This window comes from Phalacrocorax carbo, chromosome 2 (assembly GCF_963921805.1).
Source record: "Phalacrocorax carbo chromosome 2, bPhaCar2.1, whole genome shotgun sequence".
Taxonomy (NCBI): Eukaryota; Metazoa; Chordata; class Aves; order Suliformes; family Phalacrocoracidae; genus Phalacrocorax; species Phalacrocorax carbo.
This window is the reverse complement of record NC_087514.1, coordinates 76313880-76337161: the sequence shown is the minus strand read 5'-3', so window position 1 is coordinate 76337161 and position 23282 is coordinate 76313880. Positions and strand designations below refer to the sequence as shown.

Sequence of the window (23282 nt, the reverse complement as noted above, 5' to 3'; positions counted from 1 at the left end):
TTGATCCAAGAGGTGTGCTTAAAGCACAACTAAGAAACTTGGCTCCACAAAAAACATAATTGCTAGAAAAGGCAGCTATGGTATTTCTCTCCTGTCTTGCCCCCTGCTCCCTGTCCCAAGTTCAATGATTCAGTAGGAATATGGTAAATGCAGGTTAAAAATGTTCTTCTAGTTGAGAAAAACAAACTTCCCCCCCTCATGAGCAGAGTGAAATTATTCTCCATTCAAGGACATGAATATGAGTTTAGCTAGAAAGAGACTGAGATTAGGGCACTCATCTGGGCAGGGAGCAACAGCCATTTGGCTCCTCCAGTTCTAGCTTCAGTGACTACTTATTTGCTGGATCTAACATCTGCTTAGCATAAAACAGAAAAACATCTCTGGCGCTGGCACTGGAACCTGGAGCTGCCACCGCACTTAAGTTATTTCGTTACTGGTCTGAACAGTTAAGCTTGCTCTTGCACTCTCTCTCTGAGTCACTGAATATTTGGGTATTTTTACAAAAGGGTGCTTCCCACATCAAGAATACCTCACAGCTTTGTTCCAGGCACTCTCCATCCCAGCAAGTATTTTGGTTTTCTTTGCAAAGGAGGAAATAATTCTCTCAATAATGGTCCTGAGAGAGATAGAAGATTGGCTGGTATCTCTAAACACAGAGAAGGGAACTCACATTTTGGCTAACAGTGGTAGGTGGTAAGCTTTTAGAGTAAAAGCTTTAAAGACCTAAATCTAGTAGCTGACTCAAGGTTTCAACCCTGAGCAGAGGCAGGTAGCAGACATAGAAGATGGGCAGAGTTCAACGTGCAACTCCTGCCGTGCAGATTTCAGTGGCTTCAAAACTTGGGAAATCTGACTCTGGGATGCTTAGATCCAGTGTCCAAAAGAAGCTTGTGCTACTGGGTAGTTAAAACAGGCACTGCCAGGCGTAGTTGTGCCCAGTTCCTTTTGCAGATACGGCCCTACTCAAGCCCTTTTGATTTAACTTGATTCATTTCTCTCTGTTCATTTTGGAACTTTCTTGGGAATATTTCCTTAAAAACGTCCTGCAAAAACCACTGCAGGAATTGAAGTTTCCAAGTTGTCTTTCTAAAAGCAACAACTTGAATGCAATGTGTTGTCATGATTTTACTCTGAACCATGCAATTTTATGTAAAGATGCAGGCTCTGGCAACCAATGACTATGTGATAATCTTTTGTTTTTAATAAAACCTTCATGGTCACAAAAAAAAAATGTTTCGAAATGTGACCCCTACAAAACTAATGCTCAGGAGCCAAATGGAGGCAAGGGAAGTCCACCCTAAATGATTTGTTTTCAAATCTCATGATCTTAAGCCACTTTTGTGTGGTAAGGGCAAGAGCTGACAAGTGATTTTTGAATGCATGAAGTTGGCAATCTTGTGGTAGTACAAGCTAAGCAGCACAGACAGAACAGGGGTCAGCCGACGTGTCTCTTCACCAGATACTGTTTTTAATAGCTTGTAACTTCACCATGCTTTAACCATAGATGCTGAGACTTTTCATTCCAGGTGTCTGCCTCAGGCTTTGCTGTTGTTTTTTTTTTCTTTCTTTTTTTTTTTTCTGGGGGCTGGGGGGGTGGGGTTTGTTGGTTTTTTTGTTTTGTTCTGAGCCAGAGTAGTTCAGCTGGTTCTGAGTTTTTTTGTTTTTCTTTTTTTTTTTTTTAACACTAAGTCCAGGGACCTTTTCCTTGAAGAGGTCTAGTAACACCCCACTTTAGAGCAAGAATTTGAAGTCTGGTGGCAGGTGGCCACTGTTTCAAGCTCTTGCCTTCTCCTATCACATACTGTAAGAAAAATCTATAGTTATTATATCATGTATAAGTATCTACAATTCACACGAATGAAGACAGTTAATATCCTGTAAGTGCACATCACAAAAGGAGGTGGGTACAGCTGCATCTCTTCAGCAGCCATAGTCTGGCTGAAAGGCACCTCCACAGTCCACCTAACCTACCCTTCTAACGTAAATTTTCATTGCTATATATAAAACACATTACTACTTGTGCTGCCCTCAGTAGACAAGGAGAAAGCAAGCTGATCACCGTCATCTTTGCTACCTATTGGAATTCTCTGAATGCCAGTCACGAGCCAGTTTGCTCTTTCTTCTTACCAAGGAAAGTTAGCAATAATTTTTTTTCAGAGAGTCACAGGATATAAACATAAAACTAACTCTACTCTGATGGTGAAACTTATCTTGAGATATCTGGTATTTAATAAAAATATTTTTCTTCTAATCACATAAACAGTTGCACACATGAAAACATAACTATACTGTTATCTTCCCTAGCATCATCCTCTGGCATCTAACTACTGGCTTACAGGCACCCTGTAACAGAAGATTGGTGGGGACAGGCCAGTCTGCTGTAGTATTTAGAAAACACTCTGTACTCAGTTTGTAGAGTTTTATGTTCTGCAAACAAAATCACACTAAGCAAAATGGTTTCACAGCCAGATAATAACCTATGCCTTTGACAGTGTACATAGTTAGCTCTTACTGTAAAAATTCAACAGAAACTATCCCTTCTGGTACAAATAAACACACGTAACCAATATCATCCTAAGCATTGCCAGGAGACCAAGAAGCAAGAACAGGAGAACAGGATTAAAGTGAATGTGAGTGACACACAAGGAAATATTGGAAGTAGATGGTTGTTAACTTCCATTCAGATGGCACAGCAGTATTCTCATTCCTACTGCCCTAAACAGTACCTAGCTATGTGAGGCGAAATCCTTGACAGTAGATAGTATTAACCCATCGCCTGAGACCTGACATGGTTGAAGAGAAATCACACTACCAACCACTTTTGCATAACTGTACTTGATCGTCCTTCCAACCACTTCTGAACTGGGAAAGTGTATCATGAAGAAGTCCTGCCATCAACCAGGGCAGAAAAGTTAGAGTACCTTAAGAACAAACAAGGCCCTGAAAAACCAAAAAACTTGTTTGTTGTTTTTAAAGAAGCCTTTAAAGGGGAAATAGCTGTTCCCATCGTTTGAGAAGTGACTGCCAAGGTTACTAATGCACTAGAAGTCCTGATGACTTTTTTCAAACATTATCACAGTATTTTTCTTCTGGATCGTGATCTTGCAATTATACGGGTACTATGAAATAATAATAAAAAAATAGATACACATATCCTAAACATATCTTTAGAATTTAAAATGACATTGGTTTTCTCTGATAGTTTTGTTCATTAACATACATAATAGTAGGCATGACTGATTCATTAAGCAGGGAACTACTGGGCTATCTGCTTCGTTTAGGTTCACTGATTCTGTTATGAGTAACAGATATATTCAGACACATACTGAAGACTAGATTTTTCTAAAAACGGCCCTGATGAAAATCCTCTAACATTGCTCTGCTGAAGCCCTGTTTGAACTAGAGAAACCTCATGTGATAAGACTTTGTGCTGAAGTTTCAAATCCTCTGATAAGTGTCCCTGGCTGTACTTCTAAATTTTTTTCCCAAGCTGATTTATTACATAAACAAATTCCCCATCAGGGATACACGTCGTTCAGCACTAGGGATGTGTTTTTTCACTCTTGATTTATGAAAGCATGAAGGCCCCAAAAATAAAAACAGCTAATTTTAGTACTGCGTTCCAAATATCGGGTTTCATCTTGATCAACTGTTTATTTGAGGACAGTGACACCAAGTGGCAGAGATGACTTAAACTTCCTTTTTTTTCCCCCAGCTGGTCTAAATTCTAGCTCTGTCTGCCTTTGGCACACAAGAAGCAGAATATGGTTAACTGTGCTGCAACTTCCAACTGCTCTACTTGTATGTTGTATTTATACACCAGTGTATTTCAACAGCATTTGATTTGTGAAAATTTAACCTGGATATAAAGCTCATCTGCTTAGCACAAAACTAGAACAGATTAAGGGAAAAGATTTCTGCTTCATTTACAATACACCATTAGTTTTCAGATCCTTTACTGACATGTGGTATAATGAATTGCTGCACTCTGAGGATTGTTATGAAGAATTCTTTCTCTGCATTTTTACACTCACTCTCTAGGGTGTTAAGAAATTCTTTTTTTACCTTTATTTTTGCTGATACTGGGAACAAATGTCCTTTCACCTCAAGTGTAAGTGTTGACTTTCCCATCTTAACTTTGAAAATCTGCTGCCTCATCAACAGTCCAAAGTATTTTTAGATGCATTAGTAATTCCAATAATAATTAGATAAAGCTGGCACTGAGAATGGTTTGGTGGTTAAAAAGCAAACATAACTTCTTCTTGAATAAATACTAAGGATCTCTTATTTATTACACATAATAGAAAGGAAAGGATTTAAACTAAGCATACCACAGTTCATGCCCTTGAGTTGCCTATTTCCTTATAGGCAAGAAAAATTTTCTTGATCCAGGCAGTGCATCTCCCGGCACTGTGCTGAAGGCATTGGCAAACTCTTTTCCCTGCAGAAATGGATCTGAATCTTTGGCTTTGATTCCTACACAGCAATGCAAAATACTTTGAAGATGACCCAAAACAGTAACAGAAAGTAGACCTGAGGAAATTGCAAAAGAAGAAGGCTCTGCTGGATGACATTTTGCCGAAAGCCCTGTCTTAGCTCAATGAAACTTCTGTATAATGAGCTCTAAATGTGTATTTCACATATATGGCTATGTAAGATACCACTTACATATATAATATGTATATTATATATACATATATATAATATATATATATACATATATATTTTTTATATATATATAAGGATACTCAGTTCCACTGAATTAAATAAGTGAGGCTAACTTTTGAGCAAGTGGAATAAATAATTACTTAGAATGATGGAGGGTCTCAATGTCTAGTCCATAAGGAACTGCTAAGCTGAATTTTAAGAATTATAAAGTTCTTTCATTGGTGTTTCCGCTTGAATTTGGTCTTCACAGAAGTTATCCATGCTAACTATCTACGCCAAGTTTACAGTAGTTTAGAGTTTTTCACCTAAGACGTCATAATTGTTGGCCTTTTTCTTGAAGCCCATCTAGCTTGTTCAAAAGATGGACCTTCTGTGCTGCTGAGTGGATCTGCTAGACTTACTTTATATATCTTCTGCAAGCTTTAACACAATAGTACCAAACTAAAGGGAACTATGTCAATACATTCATTTAAGTATGTACGTATGTCTTAGCAAGATCGGCACTCATAAAAATACATGTGTCAAGCCAGAAGTGAAAGATGTAAACACTGAACAATGGCTACATTGCTCTTGAAGATTAACTGCTCCAAAGAGGAAAGTGAAAAAAAAGAAAAAATCCCTGACATGTTCGTGTAGCTGAATAAAAAGAAAACATTTTTTACCTCTTCAAGACCCCTTTGCTCTCTATCACCCGTGCCTTTAGAAGACAAAGTTACATGTCCAGGACAGTTTGGAAAACATTTTTTCCATCAATGTCAAAGGAAAAGAAAAACATCTTAATTTATTATTTGCCCTATAAAATTCCCTACAAAAATAAATTAAGAGATGTGTCTCTTCTGAGGAAAGCACCACACACTACTGTAAAAGGCAGTTCAGAGTATCTGAACCACCTTCATATCCTCACTTGGAATCCCTCCCCTTCCTCCTCCTCCTCTTCTAGTACTTGGGTATCAAGATATTGAGAGCAATTTATAATGGCAGTGAATACGAACCACAAGATTATTTTATTTTGACAGAGCTTGTGATGTTTTTTCTATACTTTTACCTAGTATATTTCAATTACCCACATCACCCTCTAATGGGTCTTTGTATTAACAGACCTCTCTCACTAAAACATTAACCTTTATAGTGTTACCCAAATTTTTAGTGTCATAGCAGCTTTCCTATTTCAGTACTCTTTCATTATGAAGTCTTCACAGATTTGCAGAGTTAGGTGTTTTTTAACCTCACAGCCAACCACTTCTCCATCTATTTCTCCTTTTTGACTTCTTTTATATTATCCTTTTTATCTGGGATTTTTTTTCCCACTCCTCCATTTTTTTTTCCCCAGTGTCTGTCACCCTCCTCTGTGGCTAGTGAGCTGTACATTTTGCGGATGAGCACTCCTTTTCCAAATACCTCTTTGTGAAAGGGGGATTCAGAGCTGAACCTCACATTTCAGGCTTCTATTATGTCATCAACAGAGTCTTCTCGAGGTTTTGAAAATGTAACAAGAAGCCGAGTGATTAAAAAAACCAACAAAACACACCATTTATGATGATTACTAATCCACCAGAACAGCCTTACAAAAATATTTAGGATTCACACTTCCTAATTAGATCTCTAAATCCTCATAATTTAGTAGTATGTCAGGCACTTAAAAACCTTTCTGGATGTGGTTCACAGGCTTTTAGTACCCCAAAACCTACCGAAGTACTTAACAAAAGTCCTTTCTGTTATTTCCAGAGTTTAAAACAAAAGTACTTTCCACCCCCAAGCTACTTAAGAAACAAATGGAATGCTGCCATGCTGCAGAAGACATGTAAAGGGATAAAAATGAGAGGTGTGCTTTCATAAGAAAAAAAGCCCCCCCCTAAATGTCACTAAGGCAAACATACTCTTGCATCATGCAGTACTGTCACTGTCTTATACCTATGCCCTTGGTTAAAGCACTTTCTGCTCACAACTGCTTAGAATTTAAGCTCGAAAGAAACTTGATTTATAGTGAAGCTAGCAAGTTTTATTTGAAGACAGCACGCTGCATTTTAACTTCATCAAGATACACGAACTGTGCACTCACGTAACTAAGCCTGCTAACAAGTAAACTATGTCTACTCCTACTTGGCTAAGCATCAGAAGAGCAGTGGTTTCTGGTTATTCAAACTGCAGGATCTAATAGGAATGCAAGAGCGTCTACAAGCCATGTTAGTACTTACATCCAAGCTTCCTTCACTTGTAGATGCAGAACTAAAAACATCCTCCTCACCACAATCTCTGTTCATCCTCAAGTGTTCTTCTGTCTGCAACACAAACAAGTATCCCGCACAGCAGCAGCAAAGGAAACAACACAGCAGAAACATGCCAGAGCAAAGCATCAAACCTCATCACAGAATGAAGACAAACTGTCTCAGCAGTGCTGGACCTAATTGATGGGAAACTCTGAAGCAGTCTGCAAAACTTCTCTGATGTAGGCAAGGCCCTAAGAAATCCCTTAGCAGAAAGATTTAAGAATATAAAGATACAGAAAAATTCTTGGGCAAGGAGGAAAACAGGTAGTAAGCCTGTAGCACCAGGGATCAGATTGCAAGCCTCTGCTACACCCACAGACACAAGGGGAAAAGCAGAGAACTTCTTCCCTGCCACTTGACAATGATGGGGCTGTTTCTGTGTGCTAGCATATACCCTACTTAAACCAAGATCCCATGATTGTCTGCACAGGACCTCTGCTCTACTGGATTGCTTAGCAGTGCCAATTTGATCTGGATTTAGCCTCAGGCACATGACTACATTTCACATCAAAAAGACATGGAGTTCATGCCACCTTTATGTTTTTTATGCCAGCTGCAGAACAGAGGGTAACTGATCCAGCATAAAATTAGAATGGAAGAACAAGATGATACCTGATCTGGCACTAAGCCTGCCAGTACAAAGTTAACCAAAGAAATACTTTCAACAAATTTGTATTAATCATGAGAATAGGACTCTGCTTTCACTCTGTGTCATGGAGTTTTTAATATAGCAGGAAGTTTTTTCAAAAAGTTAGATCTAGTGCATTGTCATACCATGATTATTGCTTTCAGTGACCTAGCTGAGAAAGAAAGCATGTGTGTGGGCATGGAAATCTGAGCGTAGGCCTGTAGCGTGCAGTGACACCTGATCCAGGACAATTTGCAACACAGGCTAATACTCTTCACTTGCAAAAGAAATTGCCTTCCCTTTATAAATGCCTGCAACTTTGCACTGCTACTACTGTGCAAGACTTTAGACAATTCTTGCTATCAACTAGTTCTAAAATACAGGCTGTGCGTGACTACAAACACACACACACAGAGAATCACTGCAAATCATAACGCAAACAAAGTAAACAAAAAAGGCAGAACCAACTTAAGTCTTGTAGAGGAGTAAAACTGTAAGAATAACTAAAAAGCAGAGTTTAGGAACTCTGGGCCTTTGATTCCACTGTCCTGAAATCCCAGGACATCCCATCATATAATCCCTTCATAAACCTACCAAATCCTTTCTTAAGAGACTTTAATTAATTTGCCCTCATCCTGCTAAGTCTGTTCAGCAGTTTCACTGTTGTTTTGTCTAGAAATCTTCCACAACACCAAGCTAGATGTATTATGGCCAGTTAACACCTCCTTGCTCCTGTGTGCTGAACTATTCTTCAGTTCTCAGTAATTCTTCCGTCTATGTGAGTTCAAAGTCTGAGAGATTTGTATTGAACAGGCAACAAAGACTTCCTTGCTGGACTAAGCATAGCGGTTGTTTTAGGTTTTGGGTTTTTTTTTCCTACAGAGTATTTTTATTTGAAAGTAAGAGTCCAATAAAGAAATGACCAAGAAAAATCAGTTAACTTGTCAGAACTAGCAGCAAGAAAGATTTACACCTTTACCTCAGATTTAGAAGCTGTTTCTCGTACTTCTTTGTACAGTTCCTACTTTCTCCCAGGTCAGATACTACTTGAACTTGTTAACTGATCCTCAATATCCTTAGCATCTATTAAAATTTCTATTTTAAAAGCCCTCAGAGTATCACCTCCCATGCCTCTGATTAACAAGCATGACAAAAGGAACAGAAAAAAAGAGAGGAGTTCGCAAACTTGGGACATTCATCCCAAACTTGGCTGTGAGAAACCCAGTGCAGTAACCACTGAATTGGGATGCTTCACTGCAACTTTGTCTAAGGCTGCAGGAGTAAATATTTTAAAAGTTAAATCTGAGCTGTGTCAAGAGCTGAAACTCCAAGGGCACACACTTCATACCAAAGTTCAGGAAAATGGAATCAGAGGACAAACTATAATGCAGAAACTGCGTGCTGTAACGTATTTGGTTCTTCCAGAGGAACTACAGCGCCGCAGCGTGCTCTACAGAGGCTCAAGCTGAGCTCCCTTGTTTACTCCATTCCTCCAGGCACATACAGCATTATTGCTCCAGTTATGGTTTTTCTCCCTTCTAAATGGGAAATATTTTCTTACAGAGAATAAACACTCTGAAAGTGAAGGACCTCCTCTCTCATAATACACAGTCTCTATGTGTCCTTTTACGATGCTAAGAAAGTTTCAGCACCCATGACAAATGAGATTTTTCAACACTGTATTTCCCAGTGTCCATAAAGGAAGATATTGCCCACCAAAACTCCAAACTTGATCATAATCAAGAGGGCAGAGAGCTAATAAAGATTTTGGAAAGCTTTCACAGTTTTAAAAAAATGCCTTTGAAGACTGGAAGGGTAAGTGAAACACCGACCATTAACAAGCATGTTTCATAGTACCAGCTAATCAGAAACACGTTTTATGATTTCACTGCAAATGCCTTGAAGGGATTTTTAAACCAGAAAAAGAAAATTCTCTTTTTACTCTGACACCCCAGAGTATTAAATACTTTATTATCAAAATCAGATGACACTGATATTTGTAGTGAAGGATGCAAAAAGTATGAAGTTAAAAGCCCAATATTTTTATATGTTCTGGAGTTAGAAAGTTTTTCTCTATTTAATTTCTCTGATGAATGACAAATTTTTCATAAAGGCATCTCAACAGAAGAAAATTGTTTTATTTGACAGTTATTTTTTTAATTTTTCCCACTCAAGATTAAAAACAAAGTTAAATATGCCTAACATGCACCCCAGCAGATACTGATCCTTCAGTTTATCACTCCTTTTAGTACTGCAAGTTATTTCTTCTACACCTGATTCATTGGTTTTACAGACTTGGAGGTGACAATATCATGACTGCACAGAGCTTCCAAAAGATATAAATGCTTTAAAACAGATGCACACCCATGCACAGAAAAGCTAATAAGACACTTCTACTTGATATTTTAATGCATTCTTTATTATATCAGTTCTTTCCTTAAATGCATTTTGTAATTTGAACACTACTATTAAGTGGACATCAGTCGCTTGAAGCTACTGCTCTTTGTTAACATCTACTGAACTCACAGCATTTAAAAAAAAAAATTTAAATGGTCAACATGCCTGACTCCTTCAATAAGCAGCTGGTATCTCCATCAGGCTGCACTGATTACACAGTTTATGCATCTGCTAACAGATTACTCCTTGGTAGGGGGGGAAAAAAAACAACAACCAAAAATCCATCCTAAACACCACCACCCACAAGTAAAATACGTCTGGAAAGAAAACAGTTCTCTTTAGTGAGGTAGGACACTGTCGAACACTTACCTTGCTGCTGCTTCTATCAGCTTTAAACGATCCCAGAAGTCTTGTCTTTTCTTTTTCTATTGCATCATTGCTTACTGAAGCCTTTCGACTTGGTTCTGAAACAATTATAATGAAATATATTTTACACTTCTGAAATAAAGATTCAGAAAATGAGTATTTTAAAACATCCTGGATTAGTGCTGTATTTTTTTTTTGAGCTGGAGATGTTATGAACTGAATTATCTAAGTAACTGCCAGATTCTGTACTTTCCTTCCTCATCAAACTTATTTATTCTGAGTTTATTCCAAATTCTAATGGAGGCAAATGAAATAATTTAATAAACTTCAGTGAGTTTTCAATCACAATTTAGTAACCTTTATTAAAAGGCAAAACATGACCAAGTTGCTTAGCCTTTAGAAATGCTTGTTAGAGGTCTCACTGAAAACTCATGGAGTACTCTAATACCTTAAAAAAAAGTCTTTTCAGAAAGATGATGGTGAATGCCTTTTAACAATCCACAGGCCTGACTTAACACAGTGAATTTAATGGCAAGACTCTCAATGTGGATTTGGATAAAGCTCCATGAAGATTAAAAGACCTCTTCTATGGAAAAAGGGCTCTCCTTAGGACTTAAACCAGCCGGTCATGGTCACCTTTTCTCATCTCGGTCCTTTTACTTCAGGTGGGAAGAGAGGCAAGGTTATATACACTTAAGGCTTTAAGAGCTCAAACATGCATGTCCTCCTTGAACCAGCTGAAGAACTGTATCCGTTTAGTCTCCCTTCAATTCCCCCCACACCAGCCAAGCTGGACGAGCAACATGGTAAGGTCATGCATTACAGAGAACAACCATTGGCTTGACATTCAATATACAGACTGTAAAGTTCTCCCACTTTTTTTAATGGACACTACATAATGCTATAAAGATCACACCCTGGTTCCAAGCACATCAGAGTATCCCACACAGAGTATCAGAGTTTAATGTACAGAGAAAAACTGCTGTCTCGTATTTCCTCTATTTAATACCAATTAAGAAACAAATGCAAAATTACTTGTTTGTTGACACAAAATGTTTACTTCACAAAAAAACTCATCCCAGAACTCCTGTAAACTGATCTGCATTTCACACAAAGCACATGATTTTCACACAGACCACCTTGCACATCAACGATGTCATGTGTTAGAAGGTGTTAAATACATATAGTAGTTCAAAGCACAGTAGAATAGTACAGATGATGAACCCAGAATAAAATAGGGAGAAACTATCCTTAAGAAAGGCCGCAAGCCCACTGCAAAAAACCCTCAACAATAAATTAATACCTTTCTCGGGTACTAAGCACTGCCTACGCTCATTCACCAGCAACAGCTGTTTCAATGCTCAGGGCTAAGCTACAACTAGGTGTGAATTATGAATCCCTTACTCTATACAGTCTTCAACTATGAGCTATGTCAGTAACTGCTGATCATCAGCATGACCATTAAACACTGTACAATCCCAATAAATCAGGATTTTAAACACAGTATATCATCTCAAAACAACACGGAATCTTTATAAATCTGTCATGAATTTTTCTTAAATAAAAACAGTAGATATTCTCTCTAGTATTATGCTCTGTATAAAAGGAAGCCACATGTCATGGTTTTAGCTGGGATAGAGTTAACTTTCTTCACTGCAGCTGGCATGGTGCTGTGCTTTGGACTGAGTATGAAAACAGTGTTGAGATAACACACCGATGTTTCAGTTGTTGCTGGGTAGTGCTTGTACTAGTCAAGGACTTTTCCAGCCTCCCAAGCTCTGCCGGGTGCACAAGAAGCCGGGAGGGGAGGGGGCACAGCGGAGAGAGCGGATTCAAACCGGCCAAAGGGATATTCCATATCATGTAACATCATGCCCAGTGTGTTACCTGGGAGGGGCTGGCCGGGGGAGGGAGGCAGCAATTGCAGCTCGGGGACTGGCAGCATCAGTTGGTGGGTGGTGAGTGGCTGTATCGTTTGTGTTTCTGGTTTTTTTCCCCTTTTTTTCCTTTTCCTTATATTATCATTATTGTTATTATCATAATCATTACCATTATTATTTTATTGTAATTATTAAACTGTTCTTATCTCAACCCACAAGTTTTGGGTTTTTTTTGCTTTTTTTCTTCCGATTCTCTCCCCCATCCCACAGGGGTGTGGGGAGTGAGTGAGTGGCTGCGTGGTGGTTAGTTGCCAGCTGGGGCTGAACCACAACACCACAGTAAATAATGACAGGATTAGGGGGAAAAGTACTGGCATTAGTGAAGCCAAGAGGCAATAGGCCATGAGCTAAGATTCACTTGATGGCTGTCACCTACTGGAGGTGGACTTCCTTCCTTCCTGAAAATTTAAAGAAGTTAGTCACAGTTATATTTTAGTTAGGTTGTGTTTACTAGTAATGCAAAGAAGTAAAAACAGTTACATCAGTTAAATCAACCACACCTTTCTTGAGGATAATTAATTTAAGCAATGTATTACAACAGACTCAGTGGAGGAAAAAGATATACTAAATATAAACATTTTCTGCTTGACTAGAAGCAGAAGCACCAATGTAATGTAATCAAACCTACTGTAGCAATTAGAAGTCAGCATCTATTCAGAGTTATCCAAGGTGTATACATAGGTTTCATATTAAAATGCTTTGTTACATGTAAATTGAAATTAGTGAAAAATCTCATAGATTTCAAAATATTCTGTCTTTGTTACTACATAAATTTTGAACCCAAGAGACTTCCAAAATGTTAGCATTTCTGAAATTCAGCTAACCATGCTTTAGGTAACCTGAAAAGGCTTGGAATCCTATAGTAGCATACCACACCACACAACAGTTAAATGACAGGATTTGTTAATTGCTGGCTTTTTAATGGCAGTTACTGAAGAAGCAGTATGCACAGAAGCATGTTTGTTCTGACCAAAAGCACAGACATGGAAACAACACTTTGCAAAAGACAATACAGATTGAAAACAGCTAGTTTCTCTACAGCACTTTACATGACATTCTTAAAGATCCATCCACCAAACCCACATTAAACATAGCGTGAAGAGAAAGGCAGTTTTCCCTCAGCAGCATTGTACAGTACCTCTATAGTTCAGAGAAGGTTCAGACTGAGTTTTTGATGGAGGAACTGGAAAAGGCAGGCAATGAAAGGACAAGAGAAGACACATTAAGGTTCTAGTATTGCTTCGTAAGCCACAATTTTCATTAATTACTCCCAGTATTTGTTTCCCTAAGCATTACAGAAAAAAATGTTGACCAACAACAGACTTGCAGAGCTGCTACTAGAGGCAGTTGTATTCATTCCCGATTCACTTGTGAAGCTGCTTCAACTGCTAAATCAAATTATGTAAGCAGGTGGCAGCAGAGCTTGTCTTTTAATAAGGCTTCAGCACTTGGTATTTCTGTTTCAGGGACAGAGAAATGATGAGCACAAAGTTTCTCTAGAACCTGCTCTTAAAGCACAGCCTATGCTTTCAGCACCTCTGATGCCTTACTTATTAGTGGGAATGTGTTTTAAAAATCTGTCTGTTCTGATAACTAGACTGAACATCTACTCAACGCACAATTCATAGACCAACTGCTACTGAAACCAATGGGATTATTCCTCTTGGGGATTACAGATGAGAACACAGAAGGAAGGAATTTGCTGGAACAAAGGAAACCTTTTGTGAATTTTAGGTGTATTTACCAGTTTTCTCATCAGACACCATGGTGCAGAGTAAGAGGAAGGCAGAAAAAGCTGAAATACACTCAGGATCAGGGGGATTTTATCACAGTGAAAGGTATACTGAAAATTTAAAAAAGAATAAAATACTAAAAAAATTCTGATGCAGAGAGCAGCACACTATGAAGTGTTACATCATTTGCTGCTGTAATCCCAGCCCTGAAGTAAAGTCTTGGTTTTGACTGTACCAGCTACAAACGTATTTGAGGACCATTATTGCAGTATATACACCATCACTTTCATTTTAAAGGAAAAGAGTTTAAGGAAGGCTTAGGCTAATTACTCTGTAAGTTGTCCCTGAAGTATGCGGAATGAATCCTCTTGAATACTCTGCATGTTCAATATGTTGCTCCAAAACGGTTAGCTTAATTACAGTAAACATATCCTAAGAAACCAGACAATTATACAATTGAGTTATGACATGTTGTCAGCTACTTTTTTGAGCATCAAAGGAAAAGGAGACACTTAGTTTACTTAAAAGTCTAAACTCAGAAATTTGATTCACTTACCAAAGGAGTTTGAAAGAAGAGACAGAACGTCAACATAAATAAGTAACTGTATAAATAAAAAATAAGCCTACTGCTCAGCACCTACAAGACTGACATTATCTAAACAATAAATAAGGACATTTATTGGGATGGAAAAGATATTGATTCAGACAAACTGCAGGAGACAATTTTAATGAATATCACTTTCTGACCTCAAAGGAAGTAGCGATTGCCAATGTGTATTTTGAAAGCAGGTATATTTTAAAGCACATTGCATAATTATCCTATGTGAATACACAATTAGGCTGACAAAACTCAAGCCCAAGAGCTGCCACTACAATATTACCTACAAGAACAGAAAGTGAGGGTGAATAAACAAGAGAACAGAATTTTAAATACAAATACCTCTTAGCTCCTCTTCACTAAACTGTCAATGACTTCACTCTTTGGAGGAACCATCTCTGAGCTTCTCCTTCGTCTGTTTCGCATAAGCCCTGGTCTGTCGCCTCTGCCTCTCAGCTTTCACAGCTGCCATGACTATGGCACGTCTCTTCTTTCCTTCTTTCTCTCCAAGCCACAGCAGAGGTGAGTGACAGGCTCTGTCTGATTGAGCCCCCCGTGTTACACACACCTGTACTGACAGCAGCTCCAGCAAAGCCCCTCCTTTTGCCCTCCTTTTGCCAACCTGTGCCCTGCCAGGGTCCAGCCTAACCTGGCACAAGCCCAAGAGCAGCCAGGGACACGCTGCTGTCCTGGCTGCTGTTCTGGGCACAGCTCACTGAACAAACCCACTCTGCTCTCTGGACTGAGATGTCACTCTGCTGTTTCAGCTGGGCCCCAAAGGAATGAGAGGACAAATGCTTTTAAGTTGCCCATAATATTGTTGGCATCATCTAGCCCTGCAGTGGCTGCTTTCAGTCTCAGCTCACCTCTTTTTCTGTCCCAGGCATACAACTCCTTTATCCCCAGTTCCTCCAAGGACTTGGTAAGCTCCAGCTCCTCTCCAGTGATGCCATCTCGCAGAAGAACAATGTGCTCTTGACTGACTTCACACTTCTCACAAATAGCTGGGATGATGTTGTGGAGAGGCACCTCTGGACTAACGCGAACCACAGTCTTCTGTGTCTTCAGGTAGTTCACTACCAGCCTCACAGATTTCTGTAGAAACAAACACAAACTCTCAGCCTTCCCTCCGTGATGGCTAGGCTCTCTTACAATCAGAAAGGCTTTGGAGACGTCCATATTGTCTTGACTCCTCTTAGACAAACTTACCCCACATGCATACTGTTGCAAAAAATATTATTTAAAAAAAATTTTAAAACCCCTCAGAACTGCCCCATCACCAAGGAGACATTCACAAGAACAGGTGAATAAGGAAAAGGAATCAGAGGCAGCAGCAACTTGTGAATACTTACAAGTACCACTCTGAAAGGCATGACAGTGTGATTAGCTGTATGGATTCAGAATAATAACAATTTCAGCAAACATATTTGGAAAATGGCTGCTTCTGAATCTTCACAATACTTTGAAATACATTTATTAACAATCAGTCTTCTCCCATATCTTCAGTAAAGATGGCAAACAAAATACCACCAAAACCCCACCTACCTCTGCACAATCCCACAACCCTCATTTCAGCCACTACTATAAATTTCAGTTACCCTGGTTTTCAACCAAGGGTCTTTATAAGAACAGACTTCCATCTACCCAATCACATGCAACATAACATTTTGTCTAAATGCTGGAGTCTGGACTAGCACCTGCCAGTGCAAATCAGTTAAGCTAGTAATGCAGGTTATAGTCAATCTCAAGCCTCTCCCATCTGGTTTGAAGATGCAAAGGTTGGAAGAACTGCTTGAAATCATAGGAATGAAATGATGTTTCATGGCACCATTTCAGCCCTACAGAGTACTGACCTCAGGGACCCTTGGCAGAGGTCGCTTTGTCTTCTCTTCGGGAACCTTCTCTTTCAGAAGTACTGTCTGTACATCCAGTGCTCCTATCAAAGTGTTTGGCTTGTAACTCAGAGGTTGTTCAGTTCCTGAAGACTTCAGCTCAAGACTATGTTGGGATGGATTTAAGCGATACTGGCTGCACAAATCAACCAACAGATCCATCACAGCTTTACTGCAGGGAAGAAGACGTTCATCTTTAGCATGAGCAAAAACAGTTGCTAAAAGATTTACCTCAATTTTAATATGGAAATAAAAAAAGACAATACAAGCTGTGGATGTGTCACTAGTTAACCATCTCTGGGAGGGAACAGTGCTAACGGTTTGAAATGCTAAACACATCAGATAAAATGGTATGAATTAAATATATTTGCACTTCAGTGTGTGTTTATGAGCTAGCAATAAAGTATTCCCTATAAGGCAGACAACAGTGCCAATAATAGCACTAACAAACATAAGCCAAGAGCAGACAAAGTGCATCTTACCTGCTAAATCCATACATTGAACTCTCCAATTCAAACCCTGTTCTTTAACATGAAGACAAGATATAAATAAATTATGTACTCACGGTATGGTAAACTCTACCTAGATTTGAATCATCACATAATACAACTCAAAATGAAGAATTTAAATCTGTTACAAAAGGTAGGCAGGATTTTTTTGTCCAGGTTATAACTTTGAGTTTCTGCCTCCTCCCCGCCCCACACATTTGACACCAGCAATTTTTTCAAGTACAAGAGATCCCTTCCATATTTATTTTCGTGAGGATATTAAGCCTTATAAAAACATCTGACACAGCAGATACAAACTACATTCCTCCACACCCAGAAATTCTCTTTTACCAAGGTACTGGAGGGTTGGTTTTTTTGTTTTTTTTTTTTCAACCTTCCTCCCTAAAATTCCATCCAGGATCAGAGAAAACAGGTTTACTAAAACTGGTTATGTTTGTGAGAAGTTTTGGTGTCTGTCATCAACAAAACATGAGTTGAAAGAAAATTACCAACCGTACCTGAAGCCTGTCACCTACATGGGATATTTTCCTTCTAGCAGAAGTGAAAATAAGTGCACAGACAGCATATTTGCCAAAGGAACTGGCATTTCTTCTAATGTGTAAACTGGAAAAACTGTATGCAGATTCAAAATGGAAGCAAATTCAAAGAAAATAAAATCCTTCACAGGTTATTAGCTACCACCATTACACCTGTAGCTCAAGAACTGCCCTTCTACTGCAAGCTGTCTGCACCTGGGAAACAACTCTGTGGGAAGCTGCCCATCATCTTTCTACATGCATGTTGTTGGCCAACAACTGCTCAAGAAGTTGGTGAAGAACCCTGGAGAGCTAACGGCAAAGTCAAGGACAATGGAAACAAAGAACAAACCCTTATTAACAGGCGCAAGACTAAAACATACGTAGGTGACAGCTCTTCCCACCCAAGAGATGGGAGGGCCTTCTTTACAGGAACGTATTTCAAATTTAACTGAGTTATGCAGTGTTAGCTGAAAAAGTGGCAAGCGTGGAAAATTTGAAATAGGTGATTGCGTTGAAAAGAGAAGAACACAGTGAGAAGATGATGACTGAAGATCAAACAAGGGAAAGAGATGTCATTAATATGCATAGGAGGCTTCAGAAAAATAGAGCGCTGTGGTAACTGCTAACAGAGAGAGCATCTGAAGAGATACATGCAGTATCTAAACTGAAACTGTATCAGGTCATTTCATGATGACTTATTCTGGCACTCTCCCCAAGTTGCAAGCATCTGTATTTCACAACCATGCTGAATTCAACAGAAACATTTACACCTGCTAAGTCCAAACTACAGGAGAACCCCACCTACACCGTTACATGAATATTCATTATGCTGTGCAGTAGTGAACGTTTTGAAGTGTTGGTCCTCCTGATACAGATCTCAGCTTGTCTGTTTACAGACGTATTTCCTTTAAAGTAAAATTTACATGTTTTTTTGACCCTCAGACTTATTGTTTCAGAGCAAAGCAAATAACTTGGCAGAACCGCAATACATGGTGTTCAACATTTTTTCTATTTAAAGTAGAATGCTAATATATTTCTGTAGTGCATAATACTGTGATAATTCATTCAAATTTGGACAGTTAGCTTACCTCATGTAAATGATTACATTAAAAACACTTTCAAAAAAAGAGAACAGCCCTTTAAAAAGGATTTAAAAAAATATAGTTCTGCAAAAGAACACTTTATGATTTCACATTTTTCCACTGAAATTATAAAATATGTTCAGCAGTGACAATACCACAATTGCAACAAGATTAGAATCCACACCAGCCATCTGAGAAGACAGGTGGCAGACAATCATGCACGTTGAACAAATTTGTCCAGACAATGAACAATTCAAAAATCCAGCCAAATTTGAGGTTTTATCTTATTGTTGTTTACAGAGCAGATGTGTGTTAAATATAACACTTCAAGAGGTCTGCAACATCCCCTCCTGAGCCATGCTGCTCAGAATACACAACCGTTCCATGAACAGCATTCCCCAGGTTTCATCTGTACCATTTAGGAGTACAAATTAAGCAATATCTCTGAAGCTTTTGAAATAACTTCAAAGTGAATACTATGCTCTTCCCAAAATGTAAATTTGGGAAATTAGTGTCCACAAAACTTCAAAAGGATAAAAAAAAGAAAATAAAAAAGGAAAAAGATAGGAATTCTACAATCAAATTTCAAAATTCATGTGTTTCCAGAGAAATACGAGAGCTGGGAAGTCCCTGCAATGAAGTTACTCTCATATCAGATTTCAATTTCACCAACTTGAAAAGTTGTCCTTCTAAACTGTAATACAGTTCAGCTTGATTTGAAAGGCGAGTTTTATTTCAAGTAACTCCACGTATATGCCACACACAGGAGAGAGCCACTAAACACTGCAAGAGAATGGTACTGAGCCATCTACTAATCTAGAACAACTTTTCTTTCTAACCTTGGGCTGAATACAGCTCTTGGAAGACGCGAAGAGCCAGTCCTTCCTTTGCCTCCATCTTGTTGCAGACATATCTGCACTTCATTTTAACTTGCTTTTGAGACCTGGTAGAGATCATACTCCATTTTGAAATTCAGGCAGGTCTGATAATAAAGGATTAAATCTAAAGCCGAAATGAAGAAATTAAATGTCTCCTGCCTTTCCTACTAGTCAGCTAAGAAACACATTACTTTCTTATTTCAATAAGATGTTGCTGAAATTTTGGGTGGAGATACCAAACATAGTGTCACAGACACCAAGCATTAATGACTGATAAGCAAATACTAAAGCACAGAAATAAAACTGGAGGATAAGCCCAATTTAACACTTAGACAAGATGGTCCAGGCAACTATTCTTAGCAAAGGAGAGTACTTTGGATCTGTTCCGATATTCTATTTCTAAGCTGTTTGACATTTAACACCAATTCTGGATAGTAAAGAATAACTACTTTGTCAGCAACATTCATCAGGCTGAAGTCCTAATCAAGTTTGAGTGCATCAGACCTCTTGTGTCCTGTTGCTCACCAGTAAAATGAAGCAAAGGCACCTACAGTTTAAAAGCCAGAAACCAGCTGAGTTGTTTTGGGTGTGGCTTGGCTTAATCTCCTTGGATAACACAGAGAAATCCATTTTAAAATACAGCCTTGTACGTCTAGGAAATAAATGTGTAGGATAAAGTTGTACTCTATCAAACGACATGGACTTTCCTGTTACCTTCTACTTTCATGCTACAAATGCCCGTAATAAAAATCTCAAACTGGAGGAAAGAATCTTTTTTATTTAGGTCAACGCCAACCACATGTGAGGAATCTAAAGTGACAACTGATCGGAAAAGAAACACAGTAGTGTAAGGGGGGTGACCTGAAGTCTCCAGCGCTTTCATTAACTGCGTTTAAAAACAGAAAATAGCGTTAGCCATTACTATTCTCTCATGCTCCAAAGCAGAGTAGGCACTTAATGAAAAGGTTAGAAGTTTTCCTACACAACCAGAAATGTATACACTAATACCAAGCTGCAACAAAAGTAGTACAGGAAGCACGATAAACAGATATTCATAATGCTTTCTATTTCTTTTCTTATTTTGCTCATGCATATTGGGCTCTTATTTTCCATAACTAAGCAAGTCCACAGAAGGAACGTCAATATGACACACAAGAAGAAGCAGAGGACTGCATTTGTTGAGGCTTAAGATGACATGGATGAAGGGAAATCTTGTTGCTGTCTGTAAGTACCAGCCTGTAGGGTTACAGAGGAGGACCCTTCTCGGTGGCGAACAGCAAGAGGACAAGAGTCAAGCGACAAGTACCAACACAGGAAACGCCATTTAGGTACAAGGAAACATTTTTTCACCACGAGAATGGTCAAGCCCTGGAACAGGGGCACAGCGAGGTTTGGAAACCTCCTCCCTGGAGGTATTCAAACTTGCCTGGAGACAGCACTGAGCAACCTGCTCTTGTGAGACCTGCACTGAGCAGGGAGTTAGAGCATGTGAGTTCCAGTGGCCCCTTCCAACATAAATCTTACTAGAATAATTTCTAGAATAATTTTTAAGCCTACATTGAACTACCGTAGTTCTGACCTGACCCCTATTTAGTTAAGCTCATTTTTAACCCTTTTGCTCTATGTGCCCTGTTCATCTGCTTCTAATAACAACCCTTTCATGTTGTACCAATGTGGGCTGATTTCACACCTTCAGTCTTTCTTGAGACAGCATTCTGTACATTGAGCTCTAAGCACACAAGTAATATCACTTAAGTCTCTTTCACTGAGAATTATGTGCGAATATTCTTTCTGTGACGGCATTAGCTTTAAGCTCCATAGAACTCATACTCTGCACTGAGCTCTGTCCTCCAGTATTCGCAGAACGGGACTACAGCTTTAGCTAGTTTATTATTTGTTCTAGTACCCTGCTCTCTGTGCATCGCATGAACATGTAACATGTAAGATGCAGGAGCAACAACTGTCTAGCCTCCTCTTCTGCCTGTCGGTCACCCACGTGTTGACAACTCCAAACCGAACATCGTTTAGCTTCAAAAATCCCTGGTTTTCTGCAGTATATTTCAAATACTACTGACTTCTCAAGCTGCTAACGCTAAAGGTCTGCATCTGTGTTAATCAGGAAGTCCTCCTCAGTGCCACTCCATGTGAATGGAGACAGACACATGATCCCTTTATTTATAGGTTACCCATTGAAACTATTACCTGTGAGAATTACAAACAGAAAAGGTTTCTGGCAACTCTTGTAAGCTTTTCCACTTATCTTCTTTCTAAACATCTAGTCATTGCCTCTGTCAGACCTGCTAACAGTTTGTGTGGATGTGCTACAGATCTGTATGCATAAACTGTGTAAGTAGCCAATGATCTCTCTATTCCCTCAGAGCAAGATGTAGTTTTCATACAACAGTACAAACATAGATTAACTGTTGGGGTGTTTTATAATCCTTTTCAGGGGGGAGAAGGCTAACAGTTTTTCATGAATACTTCTAAATGTTTTGCAGTAGTTCACAGAGACCACTTATTTCAAAAAGAAAAATGTTTTTTTAACACCATTCTATGGCTGCACGCACTCCTTAAGGACTCAACTTTGTCCTAAAATCTGCACTACATATTTCCAAAATCTGGAATAAATTGTATGTTACAAGATGGCAATAAACTGTTAGAGAGAGACTGTCAGCTTGAGTTAACTTTTATAAATAAACGTACTTAAAAATTCCAGATTCCAATAAAATATCTTTAAATAGCACACACTTTCTTTTCTTCTTGAATCATCTTTCAAGAAAATTTAATGAGGACTTCCTGCCCTCTTGCTGATATTTATAGGAACTTTCTATATAGAGAACAAAGTAAAATTAACAACATGCTGCTTTGCTTACATACAATGAACAAACTGAAAGAGATAATTCTGACTTTTAACTTGGTTCATTTATAATAACCTTAAGTGATACCAATTAACTACAGTAGTTATATTTTCAAACATCCTCTAGTGTACTTCATTGCTCTGTGAACTGCTTTCCTGAAATCACAGAATCATTTTTCATTATGATGATGCCCAGGGCAAAGTTTTGCAAATTATTCTGCAACAGAAAAGCTATTTCCCCAGGGCACCCAAGAACAGATTTTGCAGAATGCAGTTTTAATGATTGCAATGAAAATACTGAAGATTTGTAGCAGTATAAACAACAGCAGAATTTGTCTGAAATGTCCTTCCATGATATCACCACAGATAAAAAGAGTGAACAGGGAAATGAATTTATTACCTGCACTGGCTCCCATACCTGCTTCAAACTACACGTATTTTTTTGTAATCCAGTATCTTTATCATCAAATGTTTGCTTGAGTATCATTGTACTTTGTAGCCATCCAGTTCGCAATGTCAAAACAATGTAAAAAGATGAAAAAGCCTGGGCTTTCACGAAAACCTGGAGACTTAAGACAGTCCATCCCTAAAAATTTCAGATGCTCTTGACATTTATTTTTTTTTTTTGTATTCCACATCCCTAAAAAAGTAACCAGTGTTAGTGGACAGCAAATTTCATCTTCCAGTGGTTAGAAAGAACAGCAGCGCAAACAAGGTCTGTTCACAGACTGATGCCACTGTAATACAGGGCTCATTATAGGGTATCCTTTTCTTATTCGTAACTTGTTAGGATTATTTACTCCCCTTCTCAGTTTCCATAATCTTCCACTTCCCAGAGCTGGCTACCAGTGCCTGACATTTGTCACTAACTTTCCACTCCAAGTGCTCAAGACAGTGCTGAGGGAGAACACCTACTAGCGAGGTTAGGCACTGGTGATGCTCAGAATAG

The 23282-nt window shown here is 38.7% G+C and overlaps 1 protein-coding gene across 11 annotated transcripts in view; it reads right to left on the bottom strand.

Moving 5' to 3' along the window:
• The window catches only part of COBL (cordon-bleu WH2 repeat protein), a 162619-nt gene that overhangs the window by 91158 nt on the left and 48179 nt on the right, over positions 1 to 23282 (bottom strand). For 7 of the 11 annotated variants that reach the window (XM_064443297.1, XM_064443298.1, XM_064443302.1 and 4 more), the window contains 5 exons: positions 16451 to 16661; positions 15464 to 15692; positions 13405 to 13449; positions 10330 to 10424; positions 6864 to 6947 (listed from right to left, as the gene is read on the bottom strand). In XM_064443297.1, the coding sequence (XP_064299367.1) occupies positions 6864 to 6947; positions 10330 to 10424; positions 13405 to 13449; positions 15464 to 15692; positions 16451 to 16661 (664 nt within the window). The remainder of the gene's footprint in view (positions 1 to 6863; positions 6948 to 10329; positions 10425 to 13404; positions 13450 to 15463; positions 15693 to 16450; positions 16662 to 23282) is intronic. The other 4 variants (XM_064443301.1, XM_064443308.1, XM_064443300.1 and 1 more) reach the window with 3 other exon arrangements.